Genomic DNA, 21,275 nt, shown 5'->3' with positions numbered 1-21,275 from the left:
ACCCTTCTGCAGCCGTAGATTCGTACAAGTCCACCTTCTAGATTTGAATTGCCTCCTCACATCTTGAGCTCTCACAGATGAAGGACCAGAGGATGTTTGCAGAGATGCCAGCAGATTGTTGTCCATGTTTTCATGAGTCTTCAAAGGTGAGATAGGAGACCCACCACTGGACCAGTATCTTGCCTCGGTAATGGACTGGATGAGAGCCAACAAACTGAAACTCAATCCAGCTAAGACTGAGGCTCTGTTGGTGGGTGGTTCCCTAGACTGGATTGGTGGGAGGTCGCCTGCTCTTGATGGAGTTGCACTCCCTCTGAAGGAGCAGGTTTGTAGCTGATCCTTTGCTGTCACAGGTGGCCTCAGTGGCCCAGATTGCTTTCCATCAGCTTTGGCTGGTGGCCCAGCTATGCCCCTGTCTGGACAGAGATATCTTAACTACTATTGTCTATGCTCTGGTAACCTCAAGGTTAGATTACTGCAATGCGTTATACGTAGGGCTGCCTCTGAAGATGGTTTGGAAACTTCAGCTAATGCAGAATTCTGTGGCCAGGTTGCTCACCAGAGCAAGACAGTTTGAGCATATTACACTGATCCTGGTCCAATATTACACCTGATCATGGGCTACCAAGAAATTTCTGGGCCCAATTCAAAGTGCCGGTTTTGACCTATAAAGCCTTAAATGGCTCTGGACCACAATACCTCAAGGACCGCATCTCATATGAACCTACCTGGACCCTGAGATAATCTTCTGAGCCCCTTCTTTGTGTGCCTCCTCCTTGAGAGGTCCGGAGGGTGGCAACACAAGAACAGGCCTTCTCTGCAGTGACTCCCCGTCTGTGGAATGCTCACCCCAGGGAAGTTCGCCTAGTGCCTTCATTATACACCTTTAGGCACCAGTCTAAAACATTTATATATATTTTCTGTTTTACAGAATGAACCATGGAAAAAGAAGAAGGGAAGTCATTGATACTTTAAGGATGTAAAATGCGTATTTGAAATTGCAAAAACGTTCCTTTTTAACCAGGCCTTTGGGTGATTTGATAGACATCCTATGCCCTTTTAAAATGTGGGGTTTGGAGGGGGTATTGAGTTGTTGTTTTTATTCTGATTATGTATTTTGTGGTTTTATATTTTGATTTTATTCTGTGAACCACCCTGAAACCTTCAGGTATAGGGCGGTATATAAATTCCATAAATAAATAAATTAAAAAATACTTCTTTCAGAGGAACCTTGCATCTCCCTCAGGCACAGGCTTCCCTGTTCTGCTGAGACTCAGAATCTTTCAGCTAGTTATTATAGTATGTGAATATATTATTCCATTCCCTTAATTGTTATAGAACACTATACAGTATACATAAAATAACGCTACTGTGGACATTCACTTCTTATATAAAAAACAGTGGATAGAAAATTGGACCCTCATTCCTAATGATAGAATTGCCGTCTGGTGATTTCCACCAGGTTACAATTACAAGTTGTCATTTTGTGTGTGCTCTTCTTCTTGTTAAAGCAATTATCACAACAGCCAGAAATAAAAATAAGCCATTAACAACAACAGATAGGAATTTTGATCACTGGAAACTTAAAAGTGAAGTCCATTGAGGCAGGAAAGCTTGTGATCCCACAGTAATGTTTTCAACTCTGGTTATTCACCATTTTCTTGATGCTAGACAAGAGTTGTGACATAGCAGAAATCCGGTGTGTGTCTTTGATATGGTACATCTGAAACTGAATAAAATATAGGTGTTAAGTGAAACAACATAAACATTCTGAACTGCAGACACTTTGGCATAAGGGTAAGGCAGACTTCAGGCATACAGGATTTGCATTTGTATTTTGCTAAAAAAAACCTGGAGAACCTAAAACTAAATGTAGCATATTGGAAGATACACACACTTCGTATTAAATATTTTCTTTTTATTTTTGAGTACAAAAACTGAACAGACATTCCACATAAAAACCTTCATTTCAGTAGCATGCTTCTAGGTCAAGGGGAATGGAAGTCATTTTGTTTTCCTGTCATTGTACTATAAGGAGTCAAAAAACGTTGCCAATCTACTGCAAATCATTCCGAAATCGACCAATAGATACAAATTGATCTGCTGCTTTAAGAAAGAAAACTGCCAGCAGCTTCTGAACTCACATTAGTAACTTTATACTGAATGATTACTACTACTACTATTGTTATTACCCAGGGGTAGGCAACCTAAGGCCCATGGGCCACAAACGGCCCACGGGGGTCGTTTAACCGGCCCACGAGTCACCCCTGAACCAAGCCGCCCACTCGGCGAGTCCCTGAACGCTGCGCTAAACTGGCGCAGCGCGGGGACTTGCTTTTGCGGCGCCGGAAATCGCATCTGCGCAAACGCTGGAAATTGCAGGTACATGCGCTCACGCATGTGTGCAATCCGGCCCACAGAAGGATCTCCACTGGAGTGAACCAGCCCAGGCGAGGTAAACCTTGCTGACCCATTATTACCATATTGGCCTGAATATAAGCCTCATTTTTTTTTTACAAATGCCAACCATGAAAAGTTAAAGTGTGGCTTAAATTCGCAACCTTACAAAAATTGGCTTTTACGATATCGCTGCTGAAACTGACATACAGTAAAACAGAATGGGTGTGAGTGCCTGCAGATTTTTAAAGGAGCGGCTTATATTCGGGTATTGTCTCCCCCCCCCCTTTGAATTTGAAAGGTACAGCTTATATTTGGGTGCAGTTTATATTCGGGCTAATACGGAATTATTATTCATTTCATTTCTATACTGCTTTATATTTTTAAGGGAAATATTTGTTGTGGCGGTTCGCTCAACCTGCACAGGTCCCCCAGACGTTTAACGGTCCGTTGATACCTGCACTCACCACTTTATTACTTAACCGCTGCCACCAACCAGTTTGTCTGGTATTTACTTCACTCAGTTCAGTCAAGGAGAATATTGGAACAAAACTGTTTTATTTGAAGTTTAGTACATACGCATGTGGTTTCTGAATAAAGAGTACTTTCTTGGTTGTGTTCTTGTTAACAACAGTGCCCAACGATTTCTCCCACCCCTGTTCCTACTTCTTCCCTTGCCACCCTTCTACCAGGCACTCAATACCCACAACAAGCCCCTAGCTAAAGACCAACAACAAGCCTAAAGACTAAAGAACCAAAGACCCAACGACCAAAGAACTAAGAACTAAGAACCCCCTTCCTTCCCCGGGAGGGGTTTATATAGCCCACATAACTCCGCCCCCTCAAGGTTCTTACTGGTTATTCCCTTTTAACACCTTCTATGCCAATCCGAAGTTTGGGTGAACGCCACATACCTCCCCCCTTTAGAAAGTTTGATTCAGGAGGGTTCACTTTGCCAAGTGACCTCCTGATCAACTGTCAGTTGCTACACATAAACATACCTCATTATTCATGGATGTCCACCCCCCAAACAACATATATACAATTTTACTACGGTTATTTTCAGTAGTTCACTCTTCTTCTTCCATTTCCGGTCTCCTGGATAGGGCATCGGCGACGATGTTAAGGGAACTTTCACACTCCTTAGTGTCCTTAAACGCTGTAAGAAGAATCTTTCTCTGGTACCAGTCTTTTCTCTGCCGTATGACACAGTCCACCTCCGATCCCTGCACTCGATGCATCTGTTACGATTGTGGATTCCAAGCTGTGTAAAATCCTTGTTTCTCAGGGTCAAAAGCTCTCTTGGACCAACTTCTCCCTCCTTCAGGATCTCTGTTAAGGGTTCAAGCTCGAGGCCTTGTACACACATCTCCATGTCCTCAACAGCTGCATACGAACTGGTTGCCTGGCTTTTAAATGTACTGGGAACTGTTTTCATAAGTTTATGGATAGCTTCTTTTCTTTAGTCAGCTTGCTGAAGCTTTCTATACAAGCGTGATCACTCAATGAAAGTAGGCTAAAAAGCTCTGATTGCTTATTGCTCATAGCAATCTCCCTTGCTGTCAGTCCATCTTTGGTCTGTATTGATTTATCAGTTCACACTTTGAGCAATTTGAAGACTACTTTTTATGCCTTTGCTGTGGTGGCCACATTAACGCTGTGTAACCACGTCTATCTTGGACATTTATTTGTGTTGCATAAGCAGCAGGGTTCCCATCTTCCCACCACACAATCTCTAGTGTAGGAAACTCTTTCACTTTCATAGCAAGTTGATGGGACACCATGCCAGCTATAACTTCCAGGACGTTTTTCTTTCTATATTTCCAACTGCGGAATGGTTTAGCATAAATACGACTAGTTGTTCTAACTGATCTCACAGATAGGTCACTGGTCACACTGCAGGTATACCCTTCTTTACCAACTTCACGGGCTTTTTCAACAACATGACTACTATAGTCTAGATTGGGTTGAAGGTTTAGTGACTTGACTGACTTTGATGCATTCAGTTGGACACTACGGATTTCATCGTCCATCCTGAATGTCAGGTATTTTGTGCTATTAATCCCCATGGGTGCACTAAACACACTGTTGTGTGTGTTTTGCAGGATCTTGCCCCTATATTCAGTTGGAACCACCAATCGTGGTTGTATCTCACCACCACCCCTTGCTGGGTTGATAAGAATTTCTCTATATAATAAACCTTGGTCTAACTTAAATTGTTCTGGACTCTCAGGAGTTAAGGTTTTATTTATCTCTGCCGCCTCAAAATTGGGTTTTAACTCTAAATCCTCCTTTTGTTTTTCCACAAAGTTTGAGGCTTGACTATTAGTCAGGGGAAATAATGTAGCGTCTCTTGTTTCCATAGACACCCTTCCCCCCAGCTGCTCTCCTTCCTTAGTGGTTTCAGCAACTGTATCACTTTGTTCAGGCCTGGGCAACAATAACTTCCCTTGTGCTCTGGTGACTATAAAAGCACTTCGCACATGTTCTACTAAATCCCAACCAATAAGAATTGCGGTGGAAATCTCTTCAGAGATCGCTACTTCCCACTGCCCTGACCAACTCTGATATCCAATATCAACTTTTGCCATCGGTAGTACCTCAGGAGGTTTGAAAATTCCCTTTATTCTTATAGTCTTCCCGGGAATGATGGCCTCCGATTTTACTATATCGGGGTGAAGGATTGTGATTTGTGAGCCCATATCCTTCAGCCCACGGTATTTTTTCCCCTCTACCCAAATGTTTTCCCCAGCACTTTGTAATAGGTGTCCATCATGTTGGATTGTATTACAATGTAGCACCTTGGCCTCAGCTACCTCCTTAGGCCCCTGCTCAACTGTATTCCAGTTGGTTGCCACGACAACCGAGTCAGTTGGGCCCTGCTCTACAGCCTGGACACAAAATGTCTTCTTTGTAGTTGTGGGACTTTTTATTTTCTCTTTTCCTTGCCAACATTCATCCCTCCGATGACCTTTTTTCCCACATTTCCAGCAAAAGATTTCAGGAGGATCTGTCTTGTTGGGTTTATTAACTTTTCCCTCAGCACTCCCTGATTGTAGGGATGTCTTTTCATTGGGCCCCTTCTCTGAGGAGTAATTTCCCTTATTGGAGTCTGAGGTAAATTTTCCTCGATTTTGTTCAGTTTTATTTTTATTGTTCTCCCAATTCCTCCCCCCATATATGGGTCCATCATACACATAGTCTCGGACTTCATTAATTTCATCTCCTAACTGTGCAGCTGCTGCAATGCTTGTGGGGTATCTATCTTTATATTCTGGGAAACGTGTTAACTCTATTTTCACAAGTGTTTGCCCATTGGTATTGTTACTGTTATTCTGCTTTTTTATTGCAGTCACTTCCAATCTCCTCATTTCTAATTGAAACTGCATTTCTTTTTCCCTCATTCGCTCCTCTTTCTCTGCTTTTAATTTAATTTCCATCTCTCTCAATTTATATTCCTGCTCTAGTTTCCACTTTTCAAAACTCTCAGAGATTTTAGGACTCTCTCCCGCAGGTGTGGTTTCAATAGAGCCTGGTTCCCCTTGCAGGTCCCCATTTTCCTCTTCAGCACTTTCTATAGGTGATTCCCTCACCGGGTTCTTAGTCTTTTTGGGTGGCATTTTCTTAAAAATAGGAGTTCAAACAGTCTATTAAAGAAAAGAACGTTTTTCTCTGTCTGTTTTCTGGGCTAGGTTTCTATACTGCTTTATATTTTTAAGGGAAATATTTGTCTCCACTACTTGTCCCCAGAGCACTCACAAAGATGCTTTCACCCCATATGTGTTTGGGAATTAGACATGGGCCAAGAAGACTACAGAACTAAGGACTGGTTACATTTCAGCTTGTGACATTCATTCCCCACTCATCCGTTCTCCAGTACAGAGTTATTCCCTTCTGAAGGTGCTTTGCCAATATAAAGGGGGTGTTGTGTTCATTGTGTATAGTCAGCTCACATGTAATTTACCCATGTCAGACCTGTGAGTGGAGAGTATAAAACAGATACCTATTAAAAATATCAAAGAACCTTGTGGTGGCTTAAAGGCTAACAAATTTATTATGGTATAAATTTAAGTCATGATGGCTTTTTTAAAAAAATGTTTCCTTCTGCTTTTACAAACTAAAGAGAGCGAAACAGCCTTCATGCAATAGCCTTGGGGAAAGGCTGCCTGCTGAGGCATGAAAGGGCTATTAGTTTAAATCTGACTTTTAATTGTGTATGTTTTCTCTTCAGTCCCATGTATCAATAAGAGACACCCTGCTAGCTCTTCCCTGAAGCCTCGGGAGCAAGCTTGAATTACAGGTCCCAGGACGAAGCTAAACCAAGTTGATTAAGTCAGAGAGATATTTTAATAATTCAAATCAAAAAGTGTTATCAAGGCGTTGTGCGCCTTTGGCTTCCAAGTTTTGATATGGGTTTGTTTTTCATAATGTTTTTAATGCTTAAAAAAAACCAAAACTTTAACCACAATGTTAGTCAAAGCTTGCGAAATTGAGATTGTGAAAAGTATCAAAATCAAACAGTATTGATTCAAGGCTCAGTCATTATCACAGAGTTTGTTGTAACTTGAGGTGGTAGTAAGCACTAGAGTAGAGTATCTCAACATGAGCATGTCATCGTATTTGAAATGAATCATGCATGCCCTTACTTGTGTGACTTATAACCAGCCACTTAAACTAGCACCATAAATGTTTTTGATTTTCCCAGGCTTTTACTCTTTTTGTGTGTGTGTGTGTGTGTTTTATCTTGTAAAACATTGATGAGCACCATATAAACCTTTTAAAACAAATAAACTAAAACATCTGAATCACCCTTTAGTGCAACAAGATGAAGAACCTGTGGCCCTCCAGATGTTTATGAATCATAGAATTGTAGAGCTGGAAGGGATCCCCAAGGGCCATCTAGTCCAACCCCCTGCAATGCAGGAATGTTGCTGGCAGCCAGCATAGCCACTGGCCAGGGATCATGGGAATTGTAGTCTTAACGACATCTTGGAGGCCACAGGTTGCCCATCCCTTTGTTAGCGGTTGTACTTAGGAGTGCAAGAGTAAGCATGAAGGTCTCATAGACCAGAAGACAGCCTCTCTGGTTCTCAACTATGAGCCTGTGTTTGTGAGTATATTACCTTATTAAGCAGCATATCAAAGAAGGCAGTGCTCCAATAGGCTTTATCCTCAGCTGGGAGATGAAGTAAGGCTTTGAGACCATTGTCCATCTGGTGGTGTGTTTTGCCTTCCCTCACAAAATTGAACTTCAGGAAATGCTCAGGTTCGATAGCAAAACTCTCCACTTTGGGATACAAAGAGCTCAATTCCAGGACATCATCACTCTGGAACAGATTTTGCTCTGGATACAGGAAATGTGGGAGGTGTTTGGTCACTAAGCAGCAAAGCAAGATCACCAGCAGCCGATACACGGACCCTTCCAGATCCATCCAGTCTTCAGGGGAAGGGAAAAAGTGAGTGGCCCAGAGCAACACCATCTAGGAGGAAGTATTAACAGTTAGCAAAAAGGCAAAGGCAAAGGCAATGCTGGGGGGGGGGGATGAAAATCAGCCTTTGGGTCTTCATCATCATTTCATCATTTTTAATTTGTATACCGTCTTTCTATCTTACAATACTCAAGGCGGTTTACAAGAAACAAAAAATGTAGATCTTATAACAATCTAATGCAATACAAAAGTGTGATAATAAAACAAAACTTTAAAATAAGCAACCTACATAAAAAGTAACATTCAACAATCATTAGAATAGTATAAAATAATATCAACATATAAAGTCATTTACCGGAAGGAAAGGTGGCAGTCTTAGAGGATGGACCTGTGCTTTCTTTTTCTTTTTAACCATAAGTTGTGTACTGCCTTGATATACTTTTATTAAAAATACAGATTATAGGTGTTTCAATAAAGATGTGTTGTCACATGTAAGAGATGAAAGGAGGCTGGTTGGATTGTTTAAGCCACAGCCTTTGACTTCTGTGCATCATTTAAAAAGTGCTGCTAACTATAATGGCTTGAATAATATCTAAGAACCAAGTAAGTATATTTCTGGTCTCCCCAATTTGTTTCTCATGCAAAGGGTTATGATTATGTTTACTCATTTCATTTCTATACCGCTTTATATTTTTAATTTAAAAATCTCAAAGCAGTTTACAGCACATTAAAACATTAACTAAAACAACCCAGAACAAAGCATTACTGAAGAAAGTCAAATATAAAGTATATATTGAAAGCAACAGGAAATCAAAACATTACCTTTAAGATTTCAAAATAAAACATTACAAAGGAGGTCAACTACAGAATGCACATTTAACTTAGCAAAGCTAACTAAAAAAACATCTTAGTCATTTCAAAAGAAAACATTACTAAAGGAAGTCAAATGTGAAATGCACATTTAAAATAGCATAATTAACAAGAGAATAAAATATTACCTTAAGTACAGAACATAGATTGCCCAAATCTATCAAGTAAGTTCAGGAATTCCCTGTTCAGGTACCCTTAACATTCTTGTCACAGTCCCTTGAGTGACTGCTCTGCACCTCTTATTGCCCTCAACCTATGGCAAGAGCATCATGCAGGAGGCACCATGTGTTTTAGGGGAACTGCTCTAACTGGTTGCCATCTTGGCCCTTTCTTCACCCCTAGAATAAGCTGGCAGGGTTAGGGTTTGCTTATTCAGTACAAATTTTATCCCAATTTAGTCAGCCCTAAATTACACCCAAATTGGTGGCCTAGCTGAGCTGGAACTTTATTCTTGTTGCTTGGGAAGTGTGTTGCTGCATTAATGTTTCCTAGGCACTTATTCTAATGATTAAGAGACACACGATCAGCTTTTGATCAAACCAAAGCAACTCATGAAGTTAAGGCAAATCAGGTAAGCCTTGTAAACTCAAGACAAATACACAATTTGCAAACAAAGCTGAACAAAAACAAGCTAAAATGTGTTTGTTCTGAAATTGGCCTGGTTCCTAGAACAATCTTGCATCTAGCTACAATAAAAAGTGCAACTACTCTGAGAAGATGCCCGTAAGCCACATGGCGTGTATCCAGGATTTTGTAAAACGTGTTCTGCTGCTTTGTGTTCTCTATCCTGAAGTGGTGAGAGATGAAGCACGTCCCAAAAAATGAAATGCTAACTAAACAGCAACGTAGGTGTCCTGCTATTTGCCGTGTTGCAGTGCTGTAAAAGCATCAAGTCTGAAGTTGCTTGTGACAATATAGAAAATGTGCAGCACAGCCTGAACTCAGACAGCATGTGGAACCTAACACTGGTGCTTCAGAACTATAATACTAAAGTTCTCAAAGTGTGAAGTCAGCTAATAATGACGTAAGCAGTACCGCAGTTCGCCCATCATATAATCTCCCAGTCAAATCATGTGAAGCAGAAAGATGTTGCTCCCACCTTTATTTTCTTTCTCAAAAAGGAGCTTTGGGGAGAGGGGTCACAATTTGGAGCAGAGCTATGGTACATGGGGAGAGGAGATTTAACCCTTAGCTCCATGCCTGATATACATTTTCCACCAAAGCAGGTATTCACAGTGAAAAGGAAAATATAGACATATGTTTTGTGCTCCATGACAAATAGCTTGGGGGGCGGGGTTGGGATCTGCACTGAAGAACCATCAGAGGCACTTTTAAAAAAAAAAAAAACTATCCACACCACTTGACCCCAACCATGGTTGCTTTGTTGAAACTCCCACATCCTGTCTACTTTGGCCTTCATTGTACCAACAAGAATAACAAAATGTGTCCATGGCATTTGGGATTAAGCAAAACAAAGGAGAAGGGAAGAGAGATCCTAGATTCATTAGGAAAACATCTGAGAATGGCTACCACGTCAAGTTTCATAACACTTTCCCATTTTTAAATATTTAACCTGTTTGCCTTCACATTAGGGTCACTATTTGCAGGTTGGGAGTCAATCACATCCCAGAAAATTCAGGTTGATTAATTAAAATGAATTTGGAACTCTTGTGCAACAAACAAAACCTTCTTCCCCTCCAAATAACTAAGGAAAATCATTGAAAAACGCACTGGAATGTATAGGGTAACAATTACTTGACCCAACATCATATAACACTCCCACAAACAAATCAGAATTCATGCTTAATAAATAACCAATATTGCATAACCTCCCCGCAAACTGAATACTCAATAGCAGATATTCTAAAAGTGATGTAGATCCCCCTTATTCCCAATTTGCAAACCAGGTACAGGGCTGAGAGGCCAAAATCAAATGTATTTTAATACATGCGGGTAATTGACAAATCTCTGCTTTTCTGCAGCTCATTCTTATGAGCCACTGTGCAGAGAGAGCAACCAACAGGTTTGCATATAAAAGGTCATAGCATCCTTCCCCACCTTCACCTTAGATGGCACAGATATGTTGTCCTATGGACTTTTCCACCTCTGCAGGAAACAGCGTCAGAGAGGGGGCAGCAATCATTGTTTAATATATTATAGGCTGTTTACCGATTCGGGTGTTAAAAAAAAACAGCAGAACCCTGCCCTTGTGCTTCTTAGTACAGTACTGGGTGTGGGGATTTTAAAATAACAAATGAGGCAGAGCTGCTTGTTTTCCCCGCATACTTGCCAGGGAGCATATGCTGCTGTTCTGCCTACCATTGCACAAGCAACAGCTTGCTCCAAGGCAAATAAGCCACATCAAAAGGATCGAGATTAACAGTCCAGAAAAACCTACCTTCAAGTGGTGAAATGCAAGCCCACATTTCTTGCCTTCCTCTCTCCAGTTCTCATGGACGACTTGATCAAGGAGGCGGAGGCTGTCCAAACGATACCCCTTTAGGGTGCTCACAATCTGAATGAGTTTCAGGATGGGACGATTGGTGGAATATCTAACAAGAGAAACACATGGTTAGAAGTTGAAATATTTGAGGATTTCAAGGTAGAATTGACTACAGAGGGGAACCAATACACCAGAGGGGAACGCATGAAACTCACATTGGCATCCATGATGTAGATTGTGTCAACACGTTAATATCCCAAGCTGAGCCCCCTCTGAGGGGAGGGCTACATTGAAGCTATTAGGCCAATGGAGATGGTGATTGGTCCCTGCCAACTTTCATTTTTTCCCCCTAAGGAAGGATGCATCAATTCCAAACACAGCAACAAGCATAACGTGCAAAGCATCAGAAGAGAGCTCAGCCACACAGACATATACAAGTCCCCCAAATCCCATATTCTTGAGCACACAGATTTGTCAAAAGGCAAGGTTATCTATCATCTTCGGCAGTCAAGTCATGATAGACAGGGCTATCATGCATTTGCTAATGTCTCTGTGGCACACAACATACGCAGAGTCCTATATGCATATGCACAGTAATGCAGGGACACTCAATTATGAAGGATAACATTTGTGCATTATTAGGGTAATATGCATATGATTCTGTGAATGCATATGTTATATAGACATACTAAGCAGGGGTTGGGTCAGAACAATTCAATAACATTTCCCCATCACATGTTGACTTTTCCCAGTGTTACAACCCTGTATGCTATTTTGGTTTTAGGTATGCAGATGTTTGAGCCACTCCTTTATCTGCAAATTCCTTCAAAGATGTAACATGTAAATCAGTCACAAGTGTGATGGCCAAACCCATAACTCTCCTTCATACTGCAATCATGTTCCTCACAGATGTGTGGTCTGGATTTTGGGCATGGCTATCCCGCCCACAGTCTTTCAAGTTTGTTCAGGCAAAATAGCTCTTCTGCTTTGCCTCTAACCTCTGTGGGAGATGCATCTCTTTCATGAACTTGGGAGAGTTACTGATTTGTGAGGTAAAGTTTGAAGGTGCCCAACACTGACAGCATAATTCATCTTAAATTCAACTGCCAAAAAAAAGCAAAGGCTTCAAAACTTGCTGCTCAAGGGTCAATGAGGGGCAAACTCTTCAGTTCTCATATTTGCACACATTGATTAAATGAATGTATGCAAAATTAATTTGGGATTTGGTTTACCATCATGACAGATCTAAAAGATGGAGAAAGATGCTTTCAAACTGACCCCTTCCTACTGTGTGACCTTCCCATTGCATTGCTTCTGGCTAGATCTTTATAGTTAACTGTTCTCAACATGTCTCCTGGGTCAGTTGTTGACTCCAACCAAGACAACTCTTCTTCCTCCTCCATCCACTCCTTCCATATTGGTCAATATGGTCTTTAAGGAACAGCTATTTTGTATTCTAATAAAACAGGCAGTGAGAGCAGGCTAGAAGAGAGAATGACCCTGACAAAGGTAGATTACACTGATCTGTCTCATTTTCATATTAGCTGAACTGACTTGGGGGTTATTCACATTTACCTTTCCTACACTCTTTCCGGCATAGTTCATGCTGAAAATCTCCATGTCTGAGTGTATAAAAGCTTTCCCTGCAAAACCTAAGCTTTCCTTGCAAAACTCACTCTTGAAAGCTCAATCGGAGCAAACAGTAATCCGTGGAAAACCCAGATTGACGTTTGCTCCAACTGACTGCTAAAGAGCAGGTTTTCATGGTGAAAACTCGGCAAAAAAACTGCTTGGACATGGAGCTTCTAAGTGTGGACCTGTGTCTGGAAAGAGTAGGGCAAAACGTAATTGTGAATAAGCCCTTATCTTCATAGGGACAAAACTGGTTGCAGGTCATCCCAGGGTGGAAATAGCTTGTTCATGACTTAGGGCACGTGGGAAGGCATACGAAAACATTCTAGAAACCTAGGGCAATTACCCACAGTTAGTCAGGGCCAACTGCCCTCTGGACCACATAGATTATCAGAGGACCCAAACAACTAGGATTGCCTGTGCACCCACTGAAGACCCACTAGCTCATCTCACTGCTGGTTTATGGTACTCAGCAGCAGAAATCCAATTTTAGCTGCATAAATGCACCTAGAACCATTTTTCAAATGCTCTGTCCCTAGAGCATAGATGAAGGCAAATAAAAACACACCAAAGGGATCTATTTATAATGAAATATACAGGACTTTCTTGTAGTCCAGGGGTGGGGAGCCTGTGGCCCACAGACAAATCTCTATTTTATACCTTTTATACCTTTCCACACAGAAATTGTTAGTCCCGTGTGAAAAGCACAGCAATTAAGAATTTAAAATAACATCTGCTTCCTTTCTTAAAATACTCATGATCTACCCAGGCTGGCCTCCTCCTCGCTTCCCACCCTTCAAAGATTTTAGGAGGTGATAATGCTGGTGAATCTCATGCCTGAACAAGTTACCTAGGAAAGCTGCAGAGCCATCATCTCTGACAACTTTAAAGTAGAGGCTATCAAGCATTGTGACTCTGTGACATTGTTTGGTCCAATATTCCTTGAATCATCATCTGACACAAAATGTTCTTGCAGAATTATGGAGCCAATTAATTATCGATCTCATACTCTATTCTACAGGATAATCTACACTGAAAGCATCCTGGCATATCCAATGTATATAATTAGGAGATGGGGTGTAGCCTGCATTTCATGATGAAGCAGACCCAGAAGGGATAAGCATTTCCCTACAAGTAGAAAAAATCTTGCATTTTGCCAAAACTCCATGCTGCAGTATTTTAAAAAATTACAAGTTGCTAAGAATGTCCATTAGTCTGTAATGCATTGGTTGTGGATGTCATAGTGCGTACACACACAGTTCTCCAATTAAATGTACACCAATACAGCTTTTTAATTCAGTTTTGTAAACACCGGAAATGCAAAAACGGATTTTGCTTCATTGGTGAAAATGGCCTAATGCTGAATTGGCCAAGATATTACCTAAATGGCTGTTTAAAGTCACTTGTTTAGTAGTTTTCATCGTTTTGCTATTTTATTTTTTGTTGATGCATCTATCATTGCTTTTAGCTTGAATCATGCCCTAGGCAGCTAAAAGCAATGCTAGATACAAAAAAGGGGGGAATACACACCCGCCCACATGCACACACAAAGATTAGATGTCAATATTTATAGTAAAATAAAGAATGAATCCATTCCAAAGCAAAATCCACATATTAGCATGAATATGCCTGAATATTTTGTTAGGCTAAGCTGGAGCCTGAAGTGGGAAGAAAGGTTTCACTCAAGATAGAACTGATTATAATGTTAATGGCAGTACTGACAAAATAACTTTCGTGTTTGTTGCCCTACCTTGTCTTAGAACTCTTCATATTCACAAAAAGAGAGGGAAATTATTGGTGTTCATTTAATTCCAATAATAATAATAATAGTAGTAGTAGTAGTAGTAGTAGTAGTAGTAGTAGTAATGTTTGTAGACTTCATGACTGGAGAGAGGCACAGAACAATTTTGTGATAAAGAAGGTGTATGGAGTTCATTGGTCATTGTATATGATTTCTGAAGCATGTAGGATTTTGACCCTTCACTCTCCTCCACGCAACTCATAGAATCATAGAATCATAGAGTTGGAAGAGACCACAAGGGCCATCCAGTCCAACCCCCTGCCAAGCAGGAAACACCATCAAAGCATGCCTGACAGATGGCTGTCAAGCCTCTGCTTAAAGACCTCCAAAGAAGGAGACTCCACCACACTCCTTGGCAGCAAATTCCACTGTCGAACAGCTCTTACTGTCAGGAAGTTCTTCCTAATGTTTAGGTGGAATCTTCTTTCTTGTAGTTTGAATCCATTGCCCCGTGTCCGCTTCTCTGGAGCAGCAGAAAACAACCTTTCGCCCTCCTCTATATGACATCCTTTTATATATTTGAACATGGCTATCAGATCACCCCTTAACCTTCTCTTCTCCAGGCTAAACATACCCAGCTCCCTAAGCCGTTCCTCATAAGGCATCGTTTCCAGGCCTTTGACCATTTTGGTTGCCCTCCTCTGGACACGTTCCAGAGAAATCTAGTTACACTCAAGAGAAATCTAGTTACACAACATGCATATCCTAGAGAAGACATGGCAGCTGGGACACTCTAAAAGATGCTCCTTTCCCCTGAGGTAGCATTCATAGCAACAATACAGGATTGCATTTTACCTCCAGTGATAGTAACTGGCAGGGATGTAGTCAGCTTCCTGAGTGACTTTGCTCATGCTGCTTTGTGGAAAACCCTTTTCTCGCCAATTGTTGCTGAGTTTCAGAACATCCTGCTTTCTCCTTATTACAGGGACAACATTGAAGCAGATCATTTTCCATCCACTGGACACTAGCAAAGGCAGCTGCATGTCATCATCCTTCAGCCTCTCAGCACTGAGTTCACCTGGAGAGGGTCAAGGAAATAAATGCAATTAGAGGTATGCACGCCAGTGCCTCTTCTCCAGGCTCCCACCGTGGTCTTGCTTATTTTGGAAACAACACTCCCATTAGAAATAGCAGGAAAGGAACCAATGTAGATCCTCTGTATAACTGAGAAGTGGCACAATTAGCAACCTTCATCTTAAAATAAAAACCCCCAAAAAACCAGCAAAGCATTTTAAGGCCTATTGTGGACAAGAGCAATTTGCTTGGGAGACAATTTAGCAAAAGTAAATTTAAGTTAAGCCACACTGGAATCAGCAGAACAACCTAGGACTAAACTATTACTAGATTGTGCCCCATTGTATACATATATAAATATATATATAGCCAAAGGAATACGCATATATAATCCCTATAATTCCTAGATACAAGGATACTCCCCACCCCCTTTATTAAACCAGTGGCAATATGCTCACTCACTCTTTTTTAAAATTAATTTACTACATTTATATACCACTTTTCCCTCCAAAGAGTTCAAGGTGGTATACATGCTTCTGCCCTCCCCATTTTATCTCCACAACAACTCTGTGAAGGTAAATTAAACTGAGAGACAGTGACTCGCCCAAGGTCATAATCCACTGGTGATATTTGCTTCTTCCAGTACACTGGCATTAGTTTGCACCTCTTCCCAAGTGATGTGTAAAAATTTTCAGAGACACCATTGATGGAATCTTTCGAGGAGTTGGAGATGGTGTTTATAAGTGGTCCATGTTTCACAAGCATACAGTAAGGTTGGTAGTACAATAGCTTTGTAAACGAGCATTTTGGTTTCCCTGCGAATGTCCCGGTCCTCAAACACTCTGAACCACTATACCACACTGGCTTTCAGTACAGTGATACCTCAGGTTAAGGACTTAATTCGTTCTGGAGGTCCGTTCTAAACCTGAAACTGTTCTTAATCTGAAGCACCACTTTAGCTAATGGAACCTCCTCCTGCTGCTGCGCCACTAGAGTACAATTTCTGTTCTTATCCTGAAGCAAAGTTCTTAACCTAAAGTGTTATTTCTGGGTTAGCAGAGTATGTAACCTGAAGCATATGTAACCTGAGGTACCACTGTATGAGTTAGGGCCAAACCCCATGACTGAAATCATGATAGTTAATTTCTAACAAATAGTGCTTGTCCAACTTCTCTACACATTTAACATTCATTCAGTGATCTACCAAACTGCATTTTGCACACGCACTTCTGAAGAAACTACATCCTACCTTGTTCTTTTGTAGCCGGTTTAGATTCCTAGACACAAAAGACTGTTTCTGTATATTTGTTGTCTTCTGAATTCCCTTCTTTTAAAATTTTCCCCAAAAGCTGCACCTCAGAAAGTTCCTTATATCACAACCAAACAAGTGCAATTAGAGGGGAGAAAGTAAATTTGTATGATGTAAGATTAAGAGTTTAGGATTGGTTCTTGTTACCACTTGTCTCTCATTATTGCTGACATGTTGCTAGGAAAGTTTGACTGACCTATTCATTTAGCATTATTGTGACAACTGCAAAGCTGTCCTCCTACAAGCTATTTGTGGAATAAATTGTAGGCACAAATTGAATGTATGCTACATACAGAACATAGCATTCTGAATCTCTGGCATGCGGAATCCCTAAGATCCAGAATTTCCAGATACTGCTGTTAGAAGCATAAAAAGAGTCACATTTTCCAAAATGTTAGGATGCCAAAACTTCCCACCATTCATACCAATGAACCAGGTTCCAGAAATAATCCGGCACAACCGAATCTATAAACTGCTGAGAAAGCCTCTCTATGTATAGGAATTCTGGAAGTGGAAAGATGGATTCAAAGCCATCAGGCCTCTGTGCCAGTTCTGCTCTTCCTCGCCTTAGTTCTGCAGTAAAGAAATGACCTTCATCTGTTTCTCTGTAGCAGGGATAATGGATATGACCTAAATTTGGATTTCTGCTCATCTAGCTTGTGGTAAATTCCAGCAGGCATTTTAAGGTCACGTTCTGTTTTGTGATCATTTTGTTATTGTTTCATTTTCTGCATGGTTTGTTTTTTATGTACGCCGCTTAGAAACGCCAATGATTAAATGGTATATAAATGTCTTAAACAAATCATATAAATAAAGAAACAATACCTCTAGGCTCCTTTCTGCGAAGCAAAACACCACTTTAAATATAAGATTAGAAGAACCAAGTACAGTAAATGACTTGAAAACAACGTATAGGTATATATATACGCCAGAGGTAGATAATGCCATGTATGGGAGCCTGGTGCAGCTTGCTTATTTATTTATTTAATTTATATACCGCTCTATACCCACAGGTCTCAGGGTGGTTCACAGAATAAAAACAAAATATAGAACCATGAAATGCATTTTCAAAATAAAAACAACAACTCAATAACTCCCCTCCAAAAAAACAAAAACAAAAAAACCAACACATTTTAAAAGGGCGTATCAACCAAAGGCTTGGTTAAAAAGCACATTTTTCTAATCCTTCAAGGTCTCACCAAATCTGTCAGTGGCAGCAAAACATTTTCCTAGTCACTAGATCAATAATTTAATGAGCAGGGAAGGGTGATGACCTCCATCCCAGCTGATATTCATGGGTGTTTTGTGTGTGCGTGCGCGCAGGCACATGGAATGACAGTACCTACCCTCTGGCTACCACCCCGATTGTTGGTGTGCAGCCTCTAGAGGATTGGGGTAGGGTGAATATGGCCCTTGAGCCAAAACAGGGTTAGCCACAGCCCTGATATGAGAGAGGAGGCTCATTCTGGTCATCACCCATCTTACCCCAGATGGTGGGTAGCACCCGGAGAAAGGACTCTGAAAATAACTGCAGAACATGGGCAGGCTAATCTGTAAGCAGACATCTCTTTAAAAGTGTGTGCTGTTAGTGGTAGTCTCACAACTTGAAGTGTGGGGACATGGTCTGAACCCCTATGGTATGGAACTCCTCCCACGGAAGTTTACTTTGAACCTGTTTTCATGTCTTTTTGGCCACAAGTGAAGATTGCTTTCTTAGCCTTTTCCTAGCATGTTTCTGCTTTTATTGATGCCCATATTTTGCTGATTCGGTAGCTGTTTTGTAGATTTGTTTTAATACACTTCTATTATTTCATTTTTTGAAAATTTCATGGATAATTTTTTTTTACTGAAGTATGGTACAGAAAAATAATAAGATCTAATGCTCCGGGGTTGGAATTGCCAGGCAGCCTGTGGGGTCTTAGCCCCAATCCAGTATATTTCAGGCTCCATTCCTGAATACCCAGTTTTAAACATGAAAAAATATGTGCTGCAAGTACTATTTCTACCCAGTTCCCCGATAAGCATGCAGTTAACTGCAATCCTATGCATTACTCAGAAGTCCCACAGAGTACAATAGTACTTATTCTCAGTCCCAAGAATGCATGTACAGAATTGCAGCCTAAATAACTTTTACAGCGTCAAGCTACCTCTGCTGGGTGTTCTGTGAAAATTCTCCTCTTGCAAGAAGTTCTCTTGCTCCAGACCAGCAAGTCTTCCCTCCTCACCACATTGCCAGACTTGACTGAAAGGACCATGAAACCAGAGGTCGGAGGTTCTGAGATCCCTGAGGCTCTGAGTCAGGTCCTGAGACCTGGCAACCCCCATGAAACCCTGATTCATATTTTGGAATGGATTCTTTCCTAGTTTGACATAAGACACCTGCAATGATGCGGTGAGACACAACTGTCATGGGGTGTAACAGCATGCATAAAACAGACTGAAAAATCAACAAACAGATCAACAGAAAAATGCACTTGTGAAAAAGCAAACTGAAACCAAGTCCAGGGCTTTCCTGGAACATGAAACAGGTCAGGGCTAGCTGGGTGTTTGTTTTCATGCAGCGAAGACAGGGCAAAGGGTACTGCAGAATAATATATTGTGAGCTTCACTGTCATTATGGCTGTGAATGAGTGACTGGGGATATTAATCAAAGAATCATAATGCTCCTGATAATGACAGCGGGGGATTTTTCTGATGGCCTGGGAACCAGCCTTCAGCACATGACAACTCTTGGAGTTAGAGAAAGGGGCAGAGATGCAGTCGGCAGTTTGAATTTTAGAAAAGAGAGAGCGGAGAGTTTCTAAATGGAACCAACGTGCAGACTGTCGGCAGGAAGAGGAGGAGCACAGTTAGCTTACTGTAATTGTATCTGCTTGCTTCTACCATGTTTAGTGACAAATAAAGCCATCACTAAACAGCTGTGCCACAGGCAAGAGGGAACTATCAGGGCATAAGTGCAGTTAACTGGAACTGAAATGGATTCAGCATGCACTCTGTACAGAAATAATTTCTCATGCCTACAGCTTTCCCTCCTTTCCATTACCATCATTGCACATAGGGGTGTGAGAGTGTGCAGTTTATTTAAACATTTATATGCCACCTTATATACAAGTCAAGGTGTGTGAAAATACCCTTCAGGTATAAACATATCCTGGCACCTCGATCCCAGTCACACTGGGGTGATATTATGTATGTGTTCTAGCTTAAGAACATGCTTATCTAAGAGAGACCACCTATATCTGGTCTCCTGCTGTATTATTACTCAGATCTTCTCTCCTTTCCCTCTCTTTAAGTCTTATACTATGCATGTTGACTCAGAAGTTCCAAAGAATTAATTCTCAGCCCCTACTCGTCTGCTTTTTCTTTCTGTCTGTCTCTTTTTCTGTCTCTTACACACCCACCCGCAGAAACACCTTGTTTGTTTCCCTTTCAGACAAATACCTGGTTTGATAAGGGACTGGTGCTTGCAATGCACAATTGCAGCAATGATCAATTCTTTCAGGAGATGAAGGACCTTCCCTGGCACAATGTGGCCACTGGATTCAGTACCACCCACCGCACTGAATACATCTTCTTTGGTCCAGTTTTCAGGGTGAGCACCTTCCTTAGGTACTCCTACATAGCAAGACCCTGGCATCTGGTAGTTCCCACGAGTAGCCTTCTCGGAGTCGCTCTGTTCACCTGAACACTCCTGCATCAAGAGGGCATCCGCACTGATACACAAGGGAACCTCCATGCTTACTTCATCCTCAGCAGCAGAGAGGGCAAATTCCAAGGCTTCCAGGTTCCTTGAATAATCCACTATAAACCTGGGGTCCATTGCATTGACTCTCTCCAGTACAATAAGCAGAATGTTCTCTGCTTTCTGGAAACACTCAACTCTCCGGCTTTCACGGGACAGAATCACCTGGAGATAGCTATTCCAGTGAACAACCTTTGCAGCCATGGCTGAAGCGTGGCACAGAAGAAACCCCTCCCGAAAGTTCCTCTGCTGTTTCTGAAGCAGACAAAAACATTGATGCAGCTGCACACACAAAGATATGCCTGCAGGTGGGAGGAGATAGGCAAGGCAAAGTGGGCTGGAGCAGGGAGGTGCTGCATATAGAGAGGAATTCCACTGAAGCGTGAATAAACCTAATGTTTTCCTGTTACATAGTTGATAGAGTGCCAAACTATTTTAAAATAGTCATTGTGAAACTGGTACGTTCAGGTGAGCCAACTGAGACATCCGGTTGTCTGGCTACCTATTCTAATACCACAGAATCATCCCACCCAGCAAGCCTGAAAAACTGGGCTAACTGGTATAAATCCACATGGCTCATTGATATTAAAGTAGACCTAACCCACGCCAGCTGGAGAAGTGACTCTGTGAGTTTGTGT

The 21,275-nt window shown here is 41.3% G+C and overlaps 1 protein-coding gene across 1 annotated transcript; it reads right to left on the bottom strand.

Annotated features, from left to right (window-relative positions):
• Positions 1-1,134: 1,134 nt before the first annotated feature.
• Positions 1,135-20,950, bottom strand: MAB21L4 (mab-21 like 4). Its single transcript, XM_033150207.1, has 5 exons — positions 20,337-20,950; positions 15,368-15,590; positions 11,095-11,248; positions 7,521-7,877; positions 1,135-1,729 (listed from the first exon to the last, which is right to left on the bottom strand). Exons 1-5 carry the CDS (start codon positions 20,839-20,841, stop codon positions 1,637-1,639), a joined length of 1,332 nt encoding a protein of 443 aa, XP_033006098.1. The 5' UTR covers positions 20,842-20,950; the 3' UTR covers positions 1,135-1,636.
• Positions 20,951-21,275: the final 325 nt, after the last annotated feature.

The sequence above is a fragment of the Lacerta agilis genome, chromosome 5, assembly GCF_009819535.1.
Source record: "Lacerta agilis isolate rLacAgi1 chromosome 5, rLacAgi1.pri, whole genome shotgun sequence".
In the NCBI taxonomy this organism is placed as follows: domain Eukaryota; kingdom Metazoa; phylum Chordata; class Lepidosauria; order Squamata; family Lacertidae; genus Lacerta; species Lacerta agilis.
The sequence above is the reverse complement of the archived record's forward strand: the minus strand, read 5'-3'. Positions and strand labels throughout refer to the sequence as shown.

Bases quoted from the DNA above. Each gene is read 5' to 3' on its own strand.
- MAB21L4 (XM_033150207.1), bottom strand. From the start codon at position 20,841: ATGGCTGCAAAGGTTGTTCACTGGAATAGCTATCTCCAGGTGATTCTG. The intron at 15,591-20,336 runs GTATTTGTCTGA...GACCCTCTCCAG, and splicing joins CCAGTCCCTTATCAAACCAG to GTGAACTCAGTGCTGAGAGG. The intron at 7,878-11,094 runs GTAGGTTTTTCT...ACTTCCTCCTAG, and splicing joins TTGCATTTCACCACTTGAAG to ATGGTGTTGCTCTGGGCCAC.